The sequence below is a fragment of the Lissotriton vulgaris genome, chromosome 7 (assembly GCF_964263255.1).
Source record: "Lissotriton vulgaris chromosome 7, aLisVul1.2, whole genome shotgun sequence".
In the NCBI taxonomy this organism is placed as follows: Eukaryota; Metazoa; Chordata; class Amphibia; order Caudata; family Salamandridae; genus Lissotriton; species Lissotriton vulgaris.
Window position 1 is genome coordinate 1,760,633,092 of NC_141695.1, and position 20,216 is coordinate 1,760,653,307.

At 42.8% G+C, this 20,216-nt stretch overlaps 1 protein-coding gene across 1 annotated transcript in view; it reads left to right on the top strand.

The window, feature by feature from the left end:
* Nucleotides 1–20,216, top strand: part of LOC147706605 (cell adhesion molecule CEACAM6-like) — a 186,823-nt gene that overhangs the window by 145,589 nt on the left and 21,018 nt on the right. The window contains exon 4 of the mRNA XM_086929637.1: nucleotides 17,809–18,072. Within this exon, the coding sequence (XP_086785763.1) occupies nucleotides 17,809–18,072 (264 nt within the window). The remainder of the gene's footprint in view (nucleotides 1–17,808; nucleotides 18,073–20,216) is intronic.

Below are 20,216 nucleotides of genomic sequence, written 5' to 3' on the forward strand. Positions count from 1 at the left end.
CAACCACTTGCTGAGCAACAGGAGGGGGTAACGGAGGTGCAGTAGCATTTTGCACATAGGGCGGAGGGGAATTCAATAAACAAGTCATTAGGGCATCTTCTTCTAATTCCTTATTTTTATCTGAAGAGGAAGTAGGCAGCATCGGATAGCATCTATCTATCGCCATACGATGTTGTCTCTCTGATACCTCCTTTGCATCATCCCCTTCATTATCTTTAAACTGTTGGGCAGCCTGTAAAATCGACAAGTCTTGTGCTTTCTTATCCTTTTTCGCTTGCTTAATTTCTTTCTGTTTGGCTTCTTTACGCCAAAGGCGAAAGGAGTCAAACATAGCCGGCCGGGCTTTTCTTTTAAACAAAATCGTTTCTAAATTATCTAATATAGTGGGATCAAAGCTACCATTCTGGGGCCATATTAAAACTCCACTATTTTTCGTATATCGGACCCATGTCTCGTTAAAGGTAATGGGACCAATACCATGTTTCGAATAGAGCTCATAAGTGGGAGTTCCAACTGGAGGGATCGTGCATGATTCCTCTAACTGGGAATCCCTCGTACAACCTAAACAACAAAATCTCTTAAACTTACTCAGCCCAGGCATCATCACTTCACTAGAATGATCACTAAACAAGAAGGGGTATAGATCAGCGAAACAGTACATTCATACTCACCCCTTGTCTTCAGCTATTGCAATACCTGAATGTACCAAAAACAAAACAAAACAAAGGTCTGTGGGAGCGACCCACCAAATACTTAACTCAGGATCGTTCTACACCAACGAAGGTCAGTCTATCGTCTCGCTCTACCAAACATCATCAGAAGGGTCCAAGGCAGGGCGACAGTCAGGGCAGCAGTCGTCAGCAGCCGTCGGAGAGGAGTAGCTGCGCTGTCAAAGACCTTCGGTCCACTTCCGACATACAGGGGTCGATCAGGTGGTGCGCCTCCTCCGGAATTTTCTTGCAGGGCTCCTCATGACCCTCGGGCTCAACCGCTACCGCTGAAGTCGCCCCACGTTGGGCGCCAGTCGGAGAACCGCAGCCTTAAGGCCCGGCGGCGCAGGATACGCCTAAATCCCCAGAGTTCACCTGCCTTATCAAATACAGAGACAGAGACTCTTTGTCTGGCGTAGAAGATGGTATTTATTAGCTGCAGCTAGTACAGTGGTCTTAGAAGTTGTCAATGCAACGAGGTTCAAAAGAGACTGCCACTTAACTCCGTGGTGCACAGGTTTATATACGATACAATACAATGCAAAAAGGCAATTACACACGAGCATGAGCTATAGGCAAACATTAGAGACAATGTTTTAAGACTAAGACAACTCAAATTCCCGGTCCAGTTTGTCACTCGACCCCTTAAGTAAATTACAAATGAATCCACATTATTCGATTAACAAGCAGAGAAAACCACAGCTGTGTGTTGTAGAAGGACAGTCGGGAAACAGGAGAATGCAGGAGACATGTAGCGAAGGACAGTAGATAAGATAATTTAAATGAAACAATGGTGTGAACCAACATGTAGTCCGGACGGGGATTAATCAGCTCAGACAGGAATTAGTGTACTCGGCCAGACTCTGACACTCGCTATTAAACATAAGCAGAGAAGCCACCTGACACGCAAAGGCAGAAACGACAAAAACATCGGGTTCGCCGAGCTGCCTGAGTGAGGGCAACATAAAATGGCGGCGATCACAAAATGGAGGCTGAGCACGAACGATTTCGTAATTTTCAGAACCTCACAGTGTTGCTACGCGTTTGCTTGGTTCCACCCGGATGCGCGCATTCCATATTTGAAGCCGGAGGCTGATCTTGTACTCCCGCGCCAGCTTCTTACAATCCTTCCCTCTGGCTTCCCCCGAGATCCACAGGATGTTCAAACGGTCTCTACCACATGGTGGGCTTTGGACAGGCTACGCAGACTCTTGGGGTTAGACTGGGGTTAGACTTATTATACTCCCCTGCCCTACCTTTGCCTAACTCTTCCTTTTTCCCGATTACTGGGTAAACCTTGGTCAATCGCACTTTGGAGAAGTTCCAAGTGCACACGCTCGGGGACCTGTTCCCTGACGGGCACGCATTTTCAATGACGGAAGAGCCCCGCTTTAGTGAACATACATTTATGGACTCATTTATCCTGACTCGGGTGCGATCGGCTCTCAGGGCCAGGTTTCCCTCTTTTCCCGTCGCCTCTGATGATACTCCTCCCCTTATGCTGCTGATTCAGAGCCCGAATGAGGCGCATCTGAATTCCAAAATATACAGGCAATGTGGTGCGATCAGGCACGTGGATGATTCCAGGGTTCGGGTGGCCTGGGAGGCTGACTTTGGCAAATCTATCTCAGACGACCAGTGGGAGCAGTGCTGCAGGGCCACCATTGAGGTCTCCTTGAAAAGCCAACACAAACGACTTCATTTTAAGTTTCTCCGCCGGATGTATTTCACCCCTGCCCATTCCCATAGAATTGACAATTCCAGATCACACCACTGTCAGAAATGCTTATCTCCCTTTGCGGACTTTGCACACCTTACTTGGACATGTCCTTAGATTCATCAATGCTGGACGAGTGTGCACGTTGGGAGACATATTGTCCATGCAACTTCTGCCTACTCCTGAGATTGCATTATTAGGTTATGTGGTTAACTTCCCTAGGAAGTTTCGTAAGCTGGCTGCACTGGGTTTCCTTTTAGCCAAACGGGAGATTGCACTGCTGTGGGGCAGCAGACGTGCCCCCACACTACAATACTGGTTGAAAAGCCTTGCGTTCTTTAATGTCAATTGTGAGGAATTCAGCACTCTGCTCCCCAGCTCATCCAGAACAATAGATATTTGGGGCCCATATAAGGACTACCTTTCCCGGTGTAGGGCGGCACAAGACTCACAGGTGCTGCCCGGCATTACCCTTGAGGGGGTGGGTTAGATCCTCGCTGTCACTGGGGTGAGATATGCATAGGATATACTCTTTGCTTCCCGAAGATGTGCTGATGTCCGAGTGGATTCCTCCCTCTGGTTCTTGGGCGATGTATTTTTATTTGTCTAATCATTGTGCTATGCTCTGTTTTTGTGCTTGGGTGTGTTTTATATTCTCTGACCATGATACATTACCCTCAGCTGTTATTTTATGTGCCTTTGTTTTTATCTGATCTGCCATAATGCCATTTCACAACTGCTGATTTATTCCTTTTTTTTTTTTTTTTTTTATTTTTGTTGAAAGTTCATGTCAATATCATAACAAATACAAAACAGAGAATACAAATTGGCACGACATTACCACGTAGTTATAAATATCAAGGCATAGATAAAACTGACAAATTTTCACCTTCTAAAAAGTACTTGATCTAATTAAAACCATTAATATAGCGGAAGATACATATGCTTATAATATAATAAGGTTAAGCAGGAGGTAATACTATAGATATTTGACAGATTAAAAGCCATGGGTTTTTGTCCGCCTCCATGCTGCCACAGGTGACCAGATCCTAAGTCCCATATCTCTGGATTTCACCCCCTTCAATGCGTATAGCTCTGATTCAATGTTGTGAATCCCTAATAGCCTACACATCCACATCTGAAAGGTTGGGGCCTCAGTGTCTTTCCAAGCGGCAGCAATTAATATTCTGAAGACTGCTGTAGCTATGAAAACCAGTGCCTCCATCTCTACACTCAGCCCCATTTTGGTATCAGCCCCAAGAATTAATACAGTTGGGGATAGATCAATCCTAGTATCTAGCAACCCCTCTAAAAACTTTCCTATTTCAGTTTTAATTGGTCCTAATTTCTCACAGCCACAAAACATGTGAAGCAGATCTGCCGGACCCTTGCCACATCTGGGGCAATTATGGTCTACTCTCTTGCCCCATTCAAATAATTTTGCCGGCGTATAATAGAGATTGAATAAAGTTTTAAAATGCTGCGCTCTTAGATTTGAAGATCTTAAAAACCTTTTATCCATAAGAATGGCTCTGTCTAGATCGATATCAGGATCATTTAATTTCCCTGCCCAAGTGGTTTCTGTCTTGAGCAAATCATCCAACAGTGTATCTAAAAATAATACATAAAATTTCCTTATGCGACGGCCACCTCCCTTTAAATAGTCTAGAAGTGCACATTCTTTAGATACATCTATGGTCGGTCTCTTGGATTTAATTGTATTAGTCAGTTGTATGTATTTAAGCTCCTGAGAACCTTGAAGTGCATACCGAGACACCAGGAGATCTAGGGGCCTCAATAGATCCTTTACCATCACTTGACCCAATGAGGTGATTCCTTGTCTTTCCCAGTGTCTCCAGGGCCCATCTGTGCTCAAGTGGGGAAATAACCCAGAGTTCCAAAGTGGAGTGTGTTTATTGTGCTTCGGGATATTCTGACTCTTCTGTATCCCTACCCAAATTGTATAAATATCTTCCAACATTTTGTGCCCTTGAGATTTGAAGAAACGTTTGTCAAAATGTCTTAAAAGTACTCCATCAGTCTCATTCCCTAATAATAGCTTATAGAAAGAGGGAATACCACTTTGAGATTTTACCGTGTTAGCAGGGAAGAAAAGTATAGCCATATCTGTAAGCAGACAAGACCAATGGTAAAATTTTAAGTTTGGTATACCCAGGCCACCCTTTTCCTGAGGAAGAGACATAAGTTTGATTGATCTCCTCACCTTGCCATATTGCCAAATAAAACTCATAAAAATTGCCTCCATTTCCCTGATCAAAATATCATCAATTTTAAAAGGGATCGATCTAAATTTATATAAAATTCTTGGAAACATTGTCATTTTAATGACATTCGCCCTGCCTATAATTGATAAATGCAAAGTATCGATCCGCTTTAGATCCTGTTTCATTTTTGACAATAATGGCGAGAAATTATCCTTGATAATTTCCTGTGTCTGGGAATTAATTAGGATTCCCAAGTAAACAGCGGAGTCCACATATCTATTATCCAACTTAACTATCTTGCTGGAGCATAAAACCTGTGTTTTTGCCACATTTAATCTGTATCCGGATGCACTACCAAAATCAGAGGTAACCTTAATTAGTTCCCTCATAGCACTAGCAGGATCCACAGTAGTGATGGCTAGGTCATCTGCATAAGCGAGAATTTTAGTTACATATCCGTTCGTGATAATTGGTTTAATATTTATATTGCCCATAATGTGACAAATCAGGGGGTCAATATATAGTGCAAATAGGATAGGTGAACATGGGCACCCTTGTCTTGTCCCTCTTGAGATATGGATCGGATTAGAGCCCTCACCCATTAGATGGATGTTAGCTGTTGGAGTATGATACATGGCTTTGATTGCCTGAACGTATCGGGGGCCAAATCCTCTGCTCTCCAGCACTTTCCATAAAAAGCTCCACTTAACCCGATCAAACGCCTTCTCGGCGTCGAGGAGGATCATTGCGATCCCCTCCCCCTCCCTTGCGTGGATATCAAACAGGGTTATAGCTCTTTTTATATGGTCGGTGGTGCCCCTTCCGGGGATAAAACCATGTTGCCAGGAGGAGACGAGGCCTGCAATAAACCTTCCCATTCGGGTGGCCAATATTTTTGCGTAAAGTTTATTGTCGCTGTTAATTAATGAAATAGGCCGGTACGAGCCTGGGCTCTCCTTGGGTTTGCCTTTTTTATGAAAGACCACTATATTAGTTTTAGTCCAGGACTCCGGTATAATGCCTGTATTAATAACCCCATTAAATAGATCCAATAGGAGAGGAGCCGTCTCTTCGCTCAGATGTTTATAAACTTCCAGGGGTATAAGATCCGGTCCTGCTGCTTTTCCTGCTGATAGTTCTTTCAGTGCTTGTCGGAGCTCCTCCATAGTAATATCCTGTTCTAAGATTTCCCTCTCATTGGGCAACAAAATTTTACCCGTATCCTGCCAATTCTTGCTTGGATAGGTTGTATCTGCATCCTCTTTATAGAGAGCCTGATAGTAACGCCTAAAGACCTCTAGGATTTCTGTTGGTTTTTTATAAATATGTTCCCCCTCTTTAATTTCAGTAATAATATTTTTTGAGGTAGCCTGTCTAATTTTTAATGCTAGAGCCCTTCCAGCATTCTCACCTGTTTCATACATTCCCAATCTGTGGGTATGATATTCTACTGCCGCTTTCCTTGCTAGTTGCCGGTGAATATCTGCTTTAGAATGAAAAAAAATGCCAGAGAAGGGGACAAGCCTAGAGCAATCTTAATTTACATAGGTAATTTTCTTCTTCGTCAATCCATCTCAGAGAAAGCCCGGCCAGATGCTAAAAGGACATTTGAAGGAGGGTCCTTCTTTGTCAGACCGGACTTCTGTCATTCCACTGTGGAACGTAGATGGAGATTAAGGCAAATGATCAAGCCTTTTCAGGACAAAAAAGTCCAGGTCTACCTTATTAATCCTGCTCAGTTAAAGATTATCCATCTTGGTAAGACTTTGTATTTCTCCTCGGAAATCAAGGCCCAGGAGTTCTTGGACTCTATTTAGTATAGGTTGTCACTAAATGAAGGCTTAGGCTTAGATTAACTTAAGGTTCAGTTAGAGTATCACTCAGTAAATTTTGTTACTGCCGGGAGATCTGTGGTGTGATTTGGGGGAGCTTTGTAGGTTAACTGCGGGTGTATATAAGCCGAGGTTGACGTTGGGTCTATTAATTGCACTGTGTTCATTGCCGCACCCATCACTTGCACAGACTTCGTCTGCGCGCCTCACCGGGGGGTGAGTTATGTTCAGGGGGGGGGGGTTGGGAGGGCTCTTCGTGGGAGGGGGGGGGAGGGGGAAGAAAAAGAAGCAAAAAGAAAGTTCATGCATTAATGTTTGTTGATACACTGGAGAAAATGAAAGTGGTTATACATGTTATTGTTAGGCATAAGATAAAAAGTGATTGGTTAGTTTGTTGGTTGGTTTCTCTCCAGGGCTATGTCAAAGATTAAGATAATTAGTCTTAATATAGGTGGACTGAATGACTGGAAAAAAAGGGAAAAATTCGTGGAGTATGTTAAAGCAGTAAACCCCGATATTGTTTGTCTACAAGAGACTCATCTGCCATGGAAAAAGAAACACTGGCTAAATATAAGGGGGTATGAAATATTCTCGTGTTCCTCACAGACCTCAACTGTAAAGGGGGTAGCTATCATTGGTCGGGTTGGATTGGGGGGGGTGAAAAAATCAAAAGCTGACCCACTGGGAAGATGGGCTATATGTGAATTGGGATTGGGTATTACTCTCTGCTCAGTGTATGGGTCTAATCTGGATGATGCCGGGGTGATGAACCACATTGAAAGGGAGCTTACCAACTGGCCGTCACCTGTGGTATTATGTGGTGACCTTAATATCTCGGCAGATTTTACAGGTAATACCCAATATAAAGGAAGAAAACCCCGGGTTTTCAGGGCAATCTCTTCTATAATTCATTCTTATGGCTTGAAGGATGTCTGGGGCAATTTAAAGAAAGATGATCCTGGGTTCACATATTTCTCACACCCATTTAATAAATACACAAAATTGGATTACTTCTTGGTAACAGCCACTCTCCTCAGCACCGTAAAAATTTCTATGCTCCCAAAGTTAATATCGGATCATAACCCACTTGTCTTGGATCTGTCTATCACTAATCCAAGAGGAAAAATGAGACCATGGTCCTTCGATAGGAAACTCCTTTTAGATAGTAATTACATCGCACATATAAAGGGATGGTCTCAAGCATTTTTTGATGCCAACAGATATAGTGCTTCTCGTGGTATGGTTTGGGATAGCTTCAAGGCGGGTTTAAGAGGTGAGACTATCAGCTTTTCTGCACGATTGTGGAAAAACATAAAGGAAGAAAGGGAGGGATTCTTGGATAGGTTGACAAAGGCCGAGGAACAACATAGGAGAGATGTATACAACGGGATTCAGTGTCCTCAGAGTCTAGATAGTTTAAACATAATAAAAGCAGATATTAACTGCTGATTTATTCCACTGCATTGTATCATTGCTGTTTTGTTTTTGTACAAAACCGGAAAATAAAGTAAAAAATTAAAAATAAAAAATAATAATTCTAAGCCATTCTCCTTGCAAAAATAGAATGTTTCTAAGAGAATAGTTAGACCCTTCACAGTTTTAGGCAGCAACGTGGTATCATCTGCAAAAAAAAGACCCCCAGTATTTTTTGTCCCGCCATTTTGGGACAGTGATTTTCGCAGTCTAGATGGTAGGAGATTTATCCATTTATATATAAGAGAAAGAGTGCTGGGGCCTAAACGCACCCTTGTCTAAATACTCTTCTGATGGGAATATACTCTGTCAATTCCCCAGTCAATTCCCCTGTTGGACTCCATCTAACTCTTGCAAAATTCTCTCTGTACAAGGCCCCTATTACATACAAAAAAACAATCGGAAACCATGACCACTGCAAGACCTCCCAAGTTTTGCCCTCGGTACAAGGTCACAAGTGGCATTGAGTTCCACAAAGGCTTCAAATAGCCACCCATCGAACAATGTCTACAGTCTTCCATTTAATGGACAGAAACCATATAATCTGATCAATTTTAGTTTTTTTTGGTCTGAAACCCACCTGAAAATGAGGAAGCACTTGTCCAGTGGAGATCCAATCCCACAACCTTGTTAAAATGTGAATGCTGTAAACATTTTGCATGTTTTAAATTAGCCTTAATGGTCTATAATCTACCTGGCAAGCTTATCTCTCTTTTTACATTTTTACATATAGGGATTGTTTATACCCTTTTCCAGGAGCTCAAAAGAGGGGCTTCTACCAGTAAGGTATATGACAAGAGAAGTCACAAATGACCCAAACCTAAAGCTCTGTGCGAAATAAATCGGCTGAGACTCTATCCAAGCCAGGTGCTTTCCAAGGATTCAGGGCTTTGATAGCAGCATTTATTCTATTGTGAATGGGCTTATCTCATCTCCAGAGAATTCAGTAGGGGCGGTGGGGGAAATACCTATTTTGCCTTCACTTGGCTTTTTACCTGCATAGAGAACTGAAACATATTCGATTCAATGTGGTAGTTAGGGTGGGCTTTAACTTTGCGTCCACTTTGCATAGGCAAGTGCCAGAAACACCTATTGCCCCCCTTGTTTAGATGCATCTAGCAGGTCATCTCAAATGCTAAAGACACACAGTTGATTAACGGAATGCAGAGCAAATAAAACATTCACCCCCAGTCAAAAGATCTGGGTTAAATCCATTGTTCTTTTGCTCACCATGCCACCCCAGTTTAGACCCAGCCATATGCAAATCGGTCCTGACCCTGTGCCTCATGGGAACAGCCCAGCCCCAACTGCCAAGCCAGGTCCTCCCTGGACCAGAAACAAGCATCCTGGAACTGGAATCGGGGCATCACCCCTTATCAGCCAGACTAACTTGAATCCAGTGGCACAGTGAGCTTGGGACCCAGTCTGGGCATACCCGACACATTTAGGGCGAGAAAACAAAAGACACAGTGAGCTTTACTAAACTTGATGGTATTATCATATTTTTATTTTGCTTCTCTGTTTTATGTTTACTCTTTAAGGCATTTTGATAAATCATGTCAGAGTAAACAATCGAATGCTGTTGCCTGATGTGTCTGATCCAATACAGAACCTTATTTTTCAAAGAATTGCTGTTTGAAAGAGTCAAGTGACAGCTTCGGGGCATTTAACTTGAAGGCTGGGTAGAATGCCTGATAGACAGGACTCCTCTGCATTCTCCTTGAGGGGACTATCACTAGAGCTTAAGGGAGTAGTATGATTGGGTACCAAACAAGCAATAAGTGAGTGCGGAGCAGGTCTAATGTCAACACCTCGACCCAAACTACCATGGTGATTATTCCATTGACTATGAACAGATGTTTGAGGGATGGAAACAGATTCAACTGAAGCCACTGGTAGACCCGTCATAGCCCTTTGTCCTTGTAAGGATTGTAAAGTCTGAACGCTATAGAGCGACTGTGCTGAGAGATTTAAGATCTCTGGCAAGATGCTGAGAGATTTAACCATGCCAAGAAAAATGTCCTTCAAGTTCAAAACTTCTTCCCTTAAGGCAAAAATTAAACTAATTACTTTGTTGAGAGTGAAGGGATCATGTGGGGGGAATATCTGGACAGGGTACATCAATAGTCTGTGGGTGGAGAGCTGAATTGCAAACCTCCTGTAGTGCAGCATACCTAGTTGAGCATTCTATATTAATATGGACTTGGGGATCCTCCTTACATTCTGGGATAGAAGTATTTTTTTTTGCTGGATCCAATGTGGAAGGTGACAGCATGGTTGAAACAGGGTGAGCTGCAGCTATGGTGGGGTTCTTCTGTGGCCTGTGTTTCATCTTGAATAATCCTGGGATCTTTCCCCCTTTAGCAACTTTCTCTCCATTTATGTCTTTATTTTTTAAGATATTTGATAGACTGCCGCGTGACTTGTCCATTTAACTTGAAGGCTGGGTAGAATGCCTGATAGACAGGACTCCTCTGCATTCTCCTTGAGGGGACTATCACTAGAGCTTAAGGGAGTAGTATGATTGGGTACCAAACAAGCAATAAGTGAGTGCGGAGCAGGTCTAATGGTAGACCCGTCATAGCCCTTTGTCCTTGTAAGGATTGTAAAGTCTGAACGCTATAGAGCGACTGTGCTGAGAGATTTAAGATCTCTGGCAAGTTGCTGAGAGATTTAACCATGCCAAGAAAAATGTCCTTCAAGTTCAAAACTTCTTCCCTTAAGGCAAAAATTAAACTAATTACTTTGTTGAGAGTGAAGGGATCATGTGGGGGGAATATCTGGACAGGGTACATCAATAGTCTGTGGGTGGAGAGCTGAATTGCAAACCTCCTGTAGTGCAGCATACCTAGTTGAGCATTCTATATTAATATGGACTTGGGGATCCTCCTTACATTCTGGGATAGAAGTATTTTTTTTTGCTGGATCCAATGTGGAAGGTGACAGCATGGTTGAAACAGGGTGAGCTGCAGCTATGGTGGGGTTTTTCTGTGGCCTGTGTTTCATCTTGAATAATCCTGGGATCTTTCCCCCTTTAGCAACTTTCTCTCCATTTATGTCTTTATTTTTTAAGATATTTGATAGACTGCCGCGTGACTTGTCCATTTGGAAAGTTTGGTGAGTATAGGTTGTTCAGTCACACTCAGAGGACTGGCTTCAACCTTTCGGTTCCCCATTCTAGACACACTGTAAAACAAAATAGATGGGTACTGCAAGGGTACAGAGCCTGTTGCTGGTGCTGACGGGGTGCTGGATGTGCCCGTCCTTGGCCTGGGCACGGTCCACCTATATCCCACGCTGTGGGATTGCCGGGTGAGATTTATAGCACAGTGATAGGCCCCAGCCTCCTTGGCCTCCTCTTAGCAAGCTCACCTCCTGTGTGTCTCAGGATTGGAAATGGATCCCCTCAAATATATTGGGTCTCAGAAGCTGGGTACCTTTTGTAGTGCAGCACAGAGTCCAGCGCTAAAAGGTTGTCAGGTGCACTTTATTGCCGGGTGCACTTTAGACTTGATGGAAATCACAACTGGAGACAACCAGTCTGAACTCTCAGTGGGTCACATTATGTCTTTTTCAAGTAGATCACACAGAATTCCCTTTAACTTCATCCAATAATTCAAAGGCACATTCCTTAATTTTTCCCTCACAACTATCACATTCACATGCAGAATCATTTTGTGCTGGAAAGCACTCCAGCTTACCCAGTTGATTTCGAAAAACACTTGAAAATTCTTCCTTCAACTTTCATACTCTGTGCTTGATACACTGGACACATGTTCCTCATTATGCACAGAATACACCTGTGGATTAGCGCTAGGATCTAAATAAATATTAAAATTAGTAATGTGGGACCAGCCCAAAGTCATGGCACATTTGTTGGCCACATAAACCTTGCCATGGCTCTTCCTTGTTCCAAATTCCTGTTCTGCCCATATAAAACATGCCATTGGAATTCTGTGGCCAGAATAAATACCTGGGTTGACATCAGTTACAGCCAAATGTTATGTTATGTTGTTATGTTAATAGTTTTGTAAGCGCGACAGCTGCCCCAGCAAAGAGGCGTCCTGGCGCTGGTAGATCAAAAGGTACTGAACAGTTAGTAGCTGGCCAACCTAGGTCGTACATCCCTATGATGAAGAAAACAGGAAGGTTTTAATGGCTTTCCATAAGGCAAGCAAGTTCTCCATTCCACGGATGCCAGCCGGCAGGGAGTTCCAGAGCTTGGCCGCCAGCACCCGGAAGGAGCGACCACCCATGCGACAGAGTTTGGTCCGAGGTACAATCACTTGATGTTGTCCTAGTGAACGCAGACTACGCTGGGGCTCATACGGAATCAAAAGAGGACGCAGGAGATCTGGGTTCCCGGATTTAAGAATGTTGAACTCCAGACAGAGAGCTTTAAACTGAATTCGGGAATTGATCGGAAGCCAGTGCAGCTTTCTGATCGTAGCTCTGGCCGAGCACCTGCGAGGAAGTCCTACCAAGGTCCTCGCTGCAGAGTTCTGGACTCTCTGAAATCACGCTATCTCTGCTTTATTTGCGCCCAGAAACAGCACACTGGCGTAGTCCAGGTGTGATAGAATGGTGGCTTGGACAATGAGCTGACGCACTTTAGATTAAAAAACTTCAGAATGGGATTAAGGCCTCTTAACAAACCCACACAAGTAGCTGCCACTCTCTTGGTGTGGGTCTGAAAGCTAAGCGAGGAGTCCATCCAAACTCCCAAGTTTTTGACTAGTGACTTAGACGCTGGCATAGTGCCCAGTGAGGTCGGCCACCAGTGCTCATTCCAGAGGGCGATGTTCTTCCCAACAAGCAGAACCTCTGTCTTGCCTGCCTTAAGCTGCAGGCAATTATCAGTCATCCATTGAGCTACTGCAGCCATCCGTCGCTAAATCTCGTGGACGATGTCGATGGCCCTTCAGCAAGAGTGATGACCAGCTGAGTATCATCAGCATATGATACCAACGTGAGGTCCCACTCTTTAGCCACTGCCGCAAGCGGCTGAACATAGATAATAAATAGAGACGGGCTGAGTGACGAGCCCTGAGGGACTCCCTGACCGATGTAATGGGGCTGAGAAAGGTGCGGGGTGCCAATACCCGGAAGGATCTGTCTTTCAAAAATGATCGAAACCATTCTAAAGCGAGTCCAGTAATCCCTACTGTCTCCAGACGATATAACAAGATGTCATTCAACACCATATCAAAGGCAGCGCTGAGATCTAATAAAATCAGCGCTGCACTCTGACCGGCGTCAAGAATCGTCCGGAGATGTTTGGTCGTAGCCAGCAGGGCAGATTCGGTGCTGTGACCTGGCCTGAACCCATTTTGAGATGGATCCAGGATGCCATTAAGATGCATAAATTGGGATAACACATTATTCACGTGGGCCTCAGCAATCTTGGCCACCCATGGGAGGAGGGAAATTGGTCTAAAGTTTTCTGGTTTTGACGGATCCAGGGTGGGCTTCTTGATGATAGGAGATACCCATGCCTGTTTCCAGGCCGTAGGAACACTGGCCATAGAAAAGGACAGGTTAAGTATGAACCCCAGATGCTGCTGGAAAAACGTCAGGGACTCAACAATGTGTGCCGGCCTCATAGGGTCCGACGGAGATCCAGATTTAACTTTCCTACAGAGTTTGACTAGTTCGACATTCGTGATCTCTGGTATGGTTGTTAGGGTGGCACCATCAACTTTGGTATTGGTGGAAGAGTGCATGTCTGGGGAATGCTGCGGGAATGACCTATTCATTTTTTGCACCTTTTCTACGAAAAAAGTAGCAAGGTCTTCACACTGCCATGCGGAAGTTATGCTAGATGCAGTAATTCTGATACTCTGGGGTTCCTGAACGAGTTTAAAGATACATTTGGTGGTGTTAGAACTAGCTTTGATTTCCTCCGCATAAAATGAGGCACGCGTGGAGCAGATCGCTTTATGATAAAGCTTTAATTTAGCTAGATAGGTCACTTTGTCTCTATCTTTATACTCCCTTCTCCATGCCCGCTCTGGTCTCTTGTATTCCTTCCTCATGGATCTCAGGGCAGCATTATACCAAGGGTTGGAGGAAGATCTACGCCCCTTGGTCCATTTAGCCGGAATGAGGGCGTCCAATCCCCCCACAATCCAGTCGTGGAAGGTAGTGTATGCTATGTCAGGGTCTGCCATGTCTCCACAGAGAAACATCCCTGAGGAGGTATGTAGGTCCTTTAATTTAAGTTTATGCCATGGCCTCTTAAAGACCTGGTTCACCCCTTCCACCTTAAAAGGCTCAGTGACCTCCACAGTGGATTTAACTAAATAATGATCCATCCACCCCATAGGTTTGGGCAGATCAGTGTTGACTACTGGGATTTTGGAGAACAGTGGATCCAATATATGTCCTGCCGAATGCGTAGCGACCTGAATTAATAATAAGTCTAGGTGTAAGGCCGCTAGATCCACCAGCAGATTCCTGATGGTCGGATCGTGAGTCTGGTCAAAAGAGAGATTTAAATCTACTAGGATCGTGAAGTTAGCCGAGCCCACTACCTAGGAACTAGCCACCTCTAGCATGGACTCAATAAACTTAGAGGCAGGTCCCGGGGGACGATAAATGTATAGTCCTGACAATGTAAAATGCGGGCTAATTACAATCCTAAATCGGGCACATTCACAGCCCCAAATAACTTCCTTAATAAAGGTGCAGGGGTATTGTTCTTTATGAATAACCGCTATACCGCCACCCCTTGAGTCCCTGTTTACTGACTTGATCAGATAACCTTCTGGGAGAGTAAGATTAGGTAAACTAATCATATCATCACGCATCCAGGTTTCACACAGGAAGAAAACATCAGGGGATTCCTCCACAATAAGTGTCTGTATCTCTAAATAATGCTTAGCAAGCGATCTTACATTTAGTTGGAGGACAGTGAGCTGCCACAACTTATCAAACATATCTTTGCTCATAAAGGTATACCAAGCGCACAAATTAACCGTAACCTCCACCTGCACCCCATCAATACTTAACACTCAACAATTTGTATTTTTGTATTTGTACCTAATAGTATTTTTAGAGCGTATCAATCCTCCCGAGGGACATCACGGCGCTTGGACAGATTCGAGTGCTGTGCAATTTGGTTCTTTGGTAGGTTCAGAGTCTAGGGAACAGGGTGGTTTTCAGTTTTTTCCTGAACAGCAAGTAATTGTCTGTCAGGCGAAGATCAGGGGGAAGCTTGTTCCAAAGGACCGCGGCTGATTTGGAAAAGGACCGGTTGCCCATTCGAACCCTGGATGTGCGCTTGACTGAGGCAAGAGCTTGATGGCATGATCTCAAGTTGCGTGAAGGGACGTGGAATTGTAACTTGTCTGGCAAAATGTGTGGTCCTTTTTTATGCAAGGATTTATGTGCAAAACAAAGGAGCTTGAGACTGCCTCTCAGGGGGACTGGTAGCCAATCTAATTCCTTCAAGCAGTGGGAAGCAGAGCTGTATTTTGTAATGCATATTAATTTAGTTGCAGCATTCTGGACCACCTGAAGTCTGGAGAAAACATAGTCAGCCACGGCAACATAAAGGGCACTGCCGTAGTCAAGTCAGCTCAGGAGCAAAGCCTGTGTTACCGTTTGTCTGCACTTTAGTGGTACCCAGGGAAAGAGTCGCCTGATAAGTTTCAGTGTGGAAAAGGCTTTTCCGCACAGAGTGCATACTTGGTCCTGCATAGATAGTGTGTTATCAAAGAAGATGCCCTTACTTTTTGCTGCTCGCTTAGATTCTGGGGCCGTGCCTAGTGCTTGGGGCCACCAGCTATTGTCCCAAATTGCCTGGGCACTCCCAAACAGCAGAATTTCAGACTTCCCGGCAATTAGTTTTAAGCTGTTTTGGAACATCCAGTCTGCGAGTTCAGTGAGACAATTTATTAAGTTGTTCTTAGTCTCAGTGTTGGTCCATCTGTTTATCAAGGGATCACCAATTGCGTGTCATCAGCGTATGAGCAGATGTCAAATCCCCATTTCCTACTGATATCCACCAGACAAGAAACATATGCGTTAAAAAGGGTGGGACTCAAAGTTGCTCCCTGCGGAACTCTATACTTAATGGTCTTTGAGGTGGAGGTACAGGATCCCATTTGAATTGTTTGGGTTCGATCTTTCAGAAATGAGGCGAACCATGAAGGGCTTTAGAACAAATTCTTTTTTTGTGTAGGATGTGGAGAAGTTTATTGCGTGATACCGTATCAAAGGCCGCGGTAAGATCTAGTACAACCAGTGCTACGCCTCTGTCTTGATCCACTAGTGATCTAATATTGTCAGACACAGCCAGTAAAGTTGCCTCAGTGCTGTTATTAGTCCTAAAGCCAGTCTGCAAAGGGCAAACAAATATTAGATTTGAGGAAGGTGGCAAGTTGCTTATTGACTAAGCGCTCCAGAACTTTGGATACATAAGGTAATTGAGAAATGGGGCGATAATTGGCTGGATCATATATACCAAGTCCTGCATCTTTAAAAGGGGAAAAAACACTTTTTTTCCAAATGTCTGGGAATGAGGCTTGCTCCAGAGATTGGTTGAGGATTTTGGTGACCTGAGGGGATAAAACTGGCACTAGTCTGTTAAAGATAAAATGCGGGCCAGGATCAAGTGGGGATCCTACCTTGACCTCACTCATAGCTTTGGCCACCTCGTCCTCTGAGAACGGAGTCACAGTGTCAAAGTGGATTTGTGCAGAGTGATGAGGTGCCAAGTTTTCCCAGTTAATATTAGCGTCTTCATCAGGGTTGTCAAAAGAAGCGTAGATATTTGTCACTTTTTCAGTAAAAAAATTATTAATTAGTTCACAGTACTCTGTCGTGGGAGCCATGGCTTGTGATAAACTGGTGGGTTCACAAAGTTTGCTAATAAAAGTTCCTTGGATGAGTTGCCGTTATATTCAATGCTTCTTGTATAATAGTTTGTTTTGGCATTTTTTATAGCATGATGGGAATTTTTAAGTTCGGCTAAGTAGCTTTGTCTATCTATGCTGTCCTTTGACAGTCTCCATGTATGCTTCAAAGTTCAGCATTTTCGTTTGTTTGTTCTACTGACCTTTCAACCCATTCACAAAATCATTCTGTATACTCAAAACCACTGCTTGCATACTCAAATCATCTTCCTAAGCATACTCAGCAATATAATTAATTTGCCTCTCAGCACTCTTACATACCCTGCTACAGTGCCCCTTTTTCTTGCAGGCCCTACACTTCTTGCTTACATCAGGACAAATTTAAGATTTTCAAGATGGCTACTCGGCCCACATCTGTAACATGACATCCATGTGAAATTACTACTTGTTCACATTACTTCATACTTTCTCTTTTTCCTTTGTGTTGTTACCACTTCCAAAACTACAGACAGACCCAGTCCTTTCATTCTCCTTCCTAATCACGCATATGCATTTTTCTGATCCCTCAGAACTTCTCACAACATTCACCACTGCCTTCAATGACAATTCACCACATGACTATAATTTTTCCTGTATCTTCTTAGATTTACTTTTTATTAATAATTTGTCCCTTAACACTTGATCATATGACATATGCTCACAAGCACGTCACCACTAACCCTCTTAAGGATGCAATACATTGATCAATTGTGTCAATTGTAGGCAAAAACAGCACCAGCCTGATGGTTCACTGATAAAAGAGGTTCATGTGGGAAAAAACATAATTTTCGCAGGCCAAAAGAATGTATACATACAGTCTTTTGTATATAGTATTTTAAAATACCTATTTGTATGATTGTTTCAGATTGAAACTTAAATGAACACTAGCAACAGTCAGGATAGGAACAATTTGTTCTGTTGTTCTAAAATGTTCATTCAATGTGTTTGCTTCAGATGGACCGGACACTCCAGTGATCTCTGCCAGTCCTGAGAAGGCGGTCTACCAGGTCGGCTCAGCTCTAACCCTCTCTTGCATGGCTGCATCTCACCCTCCTGCACTGTACACCTGGCTTCTCAACGGGCAATCCTTATCAAAATCAGGACCTGAACTACGCTTTGATTCTCTAACTCAGACTGACTCTGGAAACTATACCTGTAACACCTCTAACAATATAACACACATTTCTAATCAAGCGACCCGGGGGATCCTGGTCCAGGGTGAGTAAACTTCTGCAGATTCCCTGAAGAGGTGGCAGATCCTCCCTCATATAGATGGTGCTGGAGGTGGTCTTTTTTAACGGTTGTCTTTCAGTTTATGGATCTTTTCTTTTTTTCCCTATTGTCTTCTCCACAATTAGCTTCTTTAATTTACTTTTGGATATAATGTGCAATATTTAGGATAGGTGAAAATTCCAAATTTTTAAGGTGCTAGTGTGTTTTGAGAACTACCTTATAAAAGTACTTTGGTAATCCACTAACTAAATTGAGATGTTAAACAAGTTTTTGAAAACGAATAATTATACACCTTTGATCAGAGCATGTTCGATAATGTGTGTTAGAACTGTTCCTCTAACTAAACAAAAAAGTGAGCTTAGTATCCTTTACACAACAGTTGTGTCCTACTCAGCGGTAGTGATGTATTCTTTACACAACAGCTGTGTTCTACTAAGTGGTAGTAAGTTATCCTTTACCCAAAAGTTGTATCCTACTCAGCGGTAGTTATGTATTCTTTAGACAATAGTTGTGTCCTACTGAGTGGTAGTAAGGTATCCTTTACACAACAGTTGTATCCTACTCAGTGGTAGTGATGTATTCTTTACACAACAGTTGTGTCCTACTAAGTGGTAGTAAGGTATCCTTTACACAACAGTTGTGTCCTACTCAGTGGAAGTAATGTATCCTGTACATAACAGTTGTTTCCTACTAAGGGGTGATAATGTATCCTGTACACAACAGTTATGTCCTACTCAGTGATAATAATGTATCCTTTACTCAACAGTTGCATCCTAATTAGTGCTAGTAATGCATCATTTATACAACAGTTGTGTCCTACTCAGTGTTAGTAATGCACCATTTACATTTATTTTGCATATATAAATCAAGATTGGCAAATTGTATTTTTGCATTTATACAAATATATTTTGCAAATCTAAACATTTCAAAAAACTGTGTAGAGAAAAATTTATTATAAGCGATTGCAAGTTGAATCAAGCCTTACTTTCTACTTTGTGCAAATCTTTAATTCAACTCAGCTAGCAACAACAGCCATAAAGATAAACTGAATGTTACAAGAGATGACATCACTAAGGGTTTAAGACTCCAATATAAAGACACCACCAAAGGTTCTATCTTCTTTCTTGCTGTGATGTAAATATAAAAGATGAAAACAGTGAAGATTATATTGGATGCATTGAACATAGCAACTTAGAGATGGGAAGACCAGAAATGTGAAGTCTAGCTAATGTGAATTTAAGAACAAGCAGCTGCAAATTAGAACAAAAAAGACCAAAACATGAAAAGTGGAACCAATTAAAATGGATAAACTTTGCCCCTGTCTTTTTCTTACAATTAAGACTTTCTACCTGATAAGAGGAAATGTAGATTTTACTTCCAGCCAATGATGGTAACTTTATGCATTATGTACTGCTTGTATCTCTACCGATAGGAGCAAAAGGCTTTCAAGGTGGAACCATAACGCTAGGCTTGCACTTGTAGGGCGTCAGATGGACTGCCCGCTAGGAGGAAGACTCTATAAGTAACTGTGCCACAGGGAAAATGTGCAGCAAAGTGACCTCTCTCTAAACAAGCCTTTTGGAGGACACTGCACAGCCAGTGCTGAGACCTTCTGCAGATCTCACTCCCTTGCAGGCAAACCTGTGAGAAGACATACAACACAACTGACATCCACAAAGAGATGTAACAAGCAGAAGGATCATTCTAACTAACACTATTTAAAAGGTGATACATTACAACTTCCCACAGATATACAGTCAGCCAGAAGGTGACCATTAGAAGCATCAGACTTCTAAAAATATATATATATTTATAAAAAGTATGTGTTCACAATTAAATATTGAAATTAATGTTAGTAGAAAGGGGCGTTACCAACTAACTTAAAATCATGTGGTTAAAAAAAACATCCCCAGTACAGCCAGCTACCTCTTCGCTAAAGGGCAAGAGTGCATTGTTTTTCATATCTATAATCTATGCTTAATACTGGATGTAAAAAAATTGGACAAAGACCATCTTTCCATTTAGGCAACGATTATGATTTGCATGGTAAGGGTGGGCTGAAAACTCCACACTTGTAACTACTAGTACTGTTCAGTAACACAAGCCATATCTGTGCAATTATGAGTAAA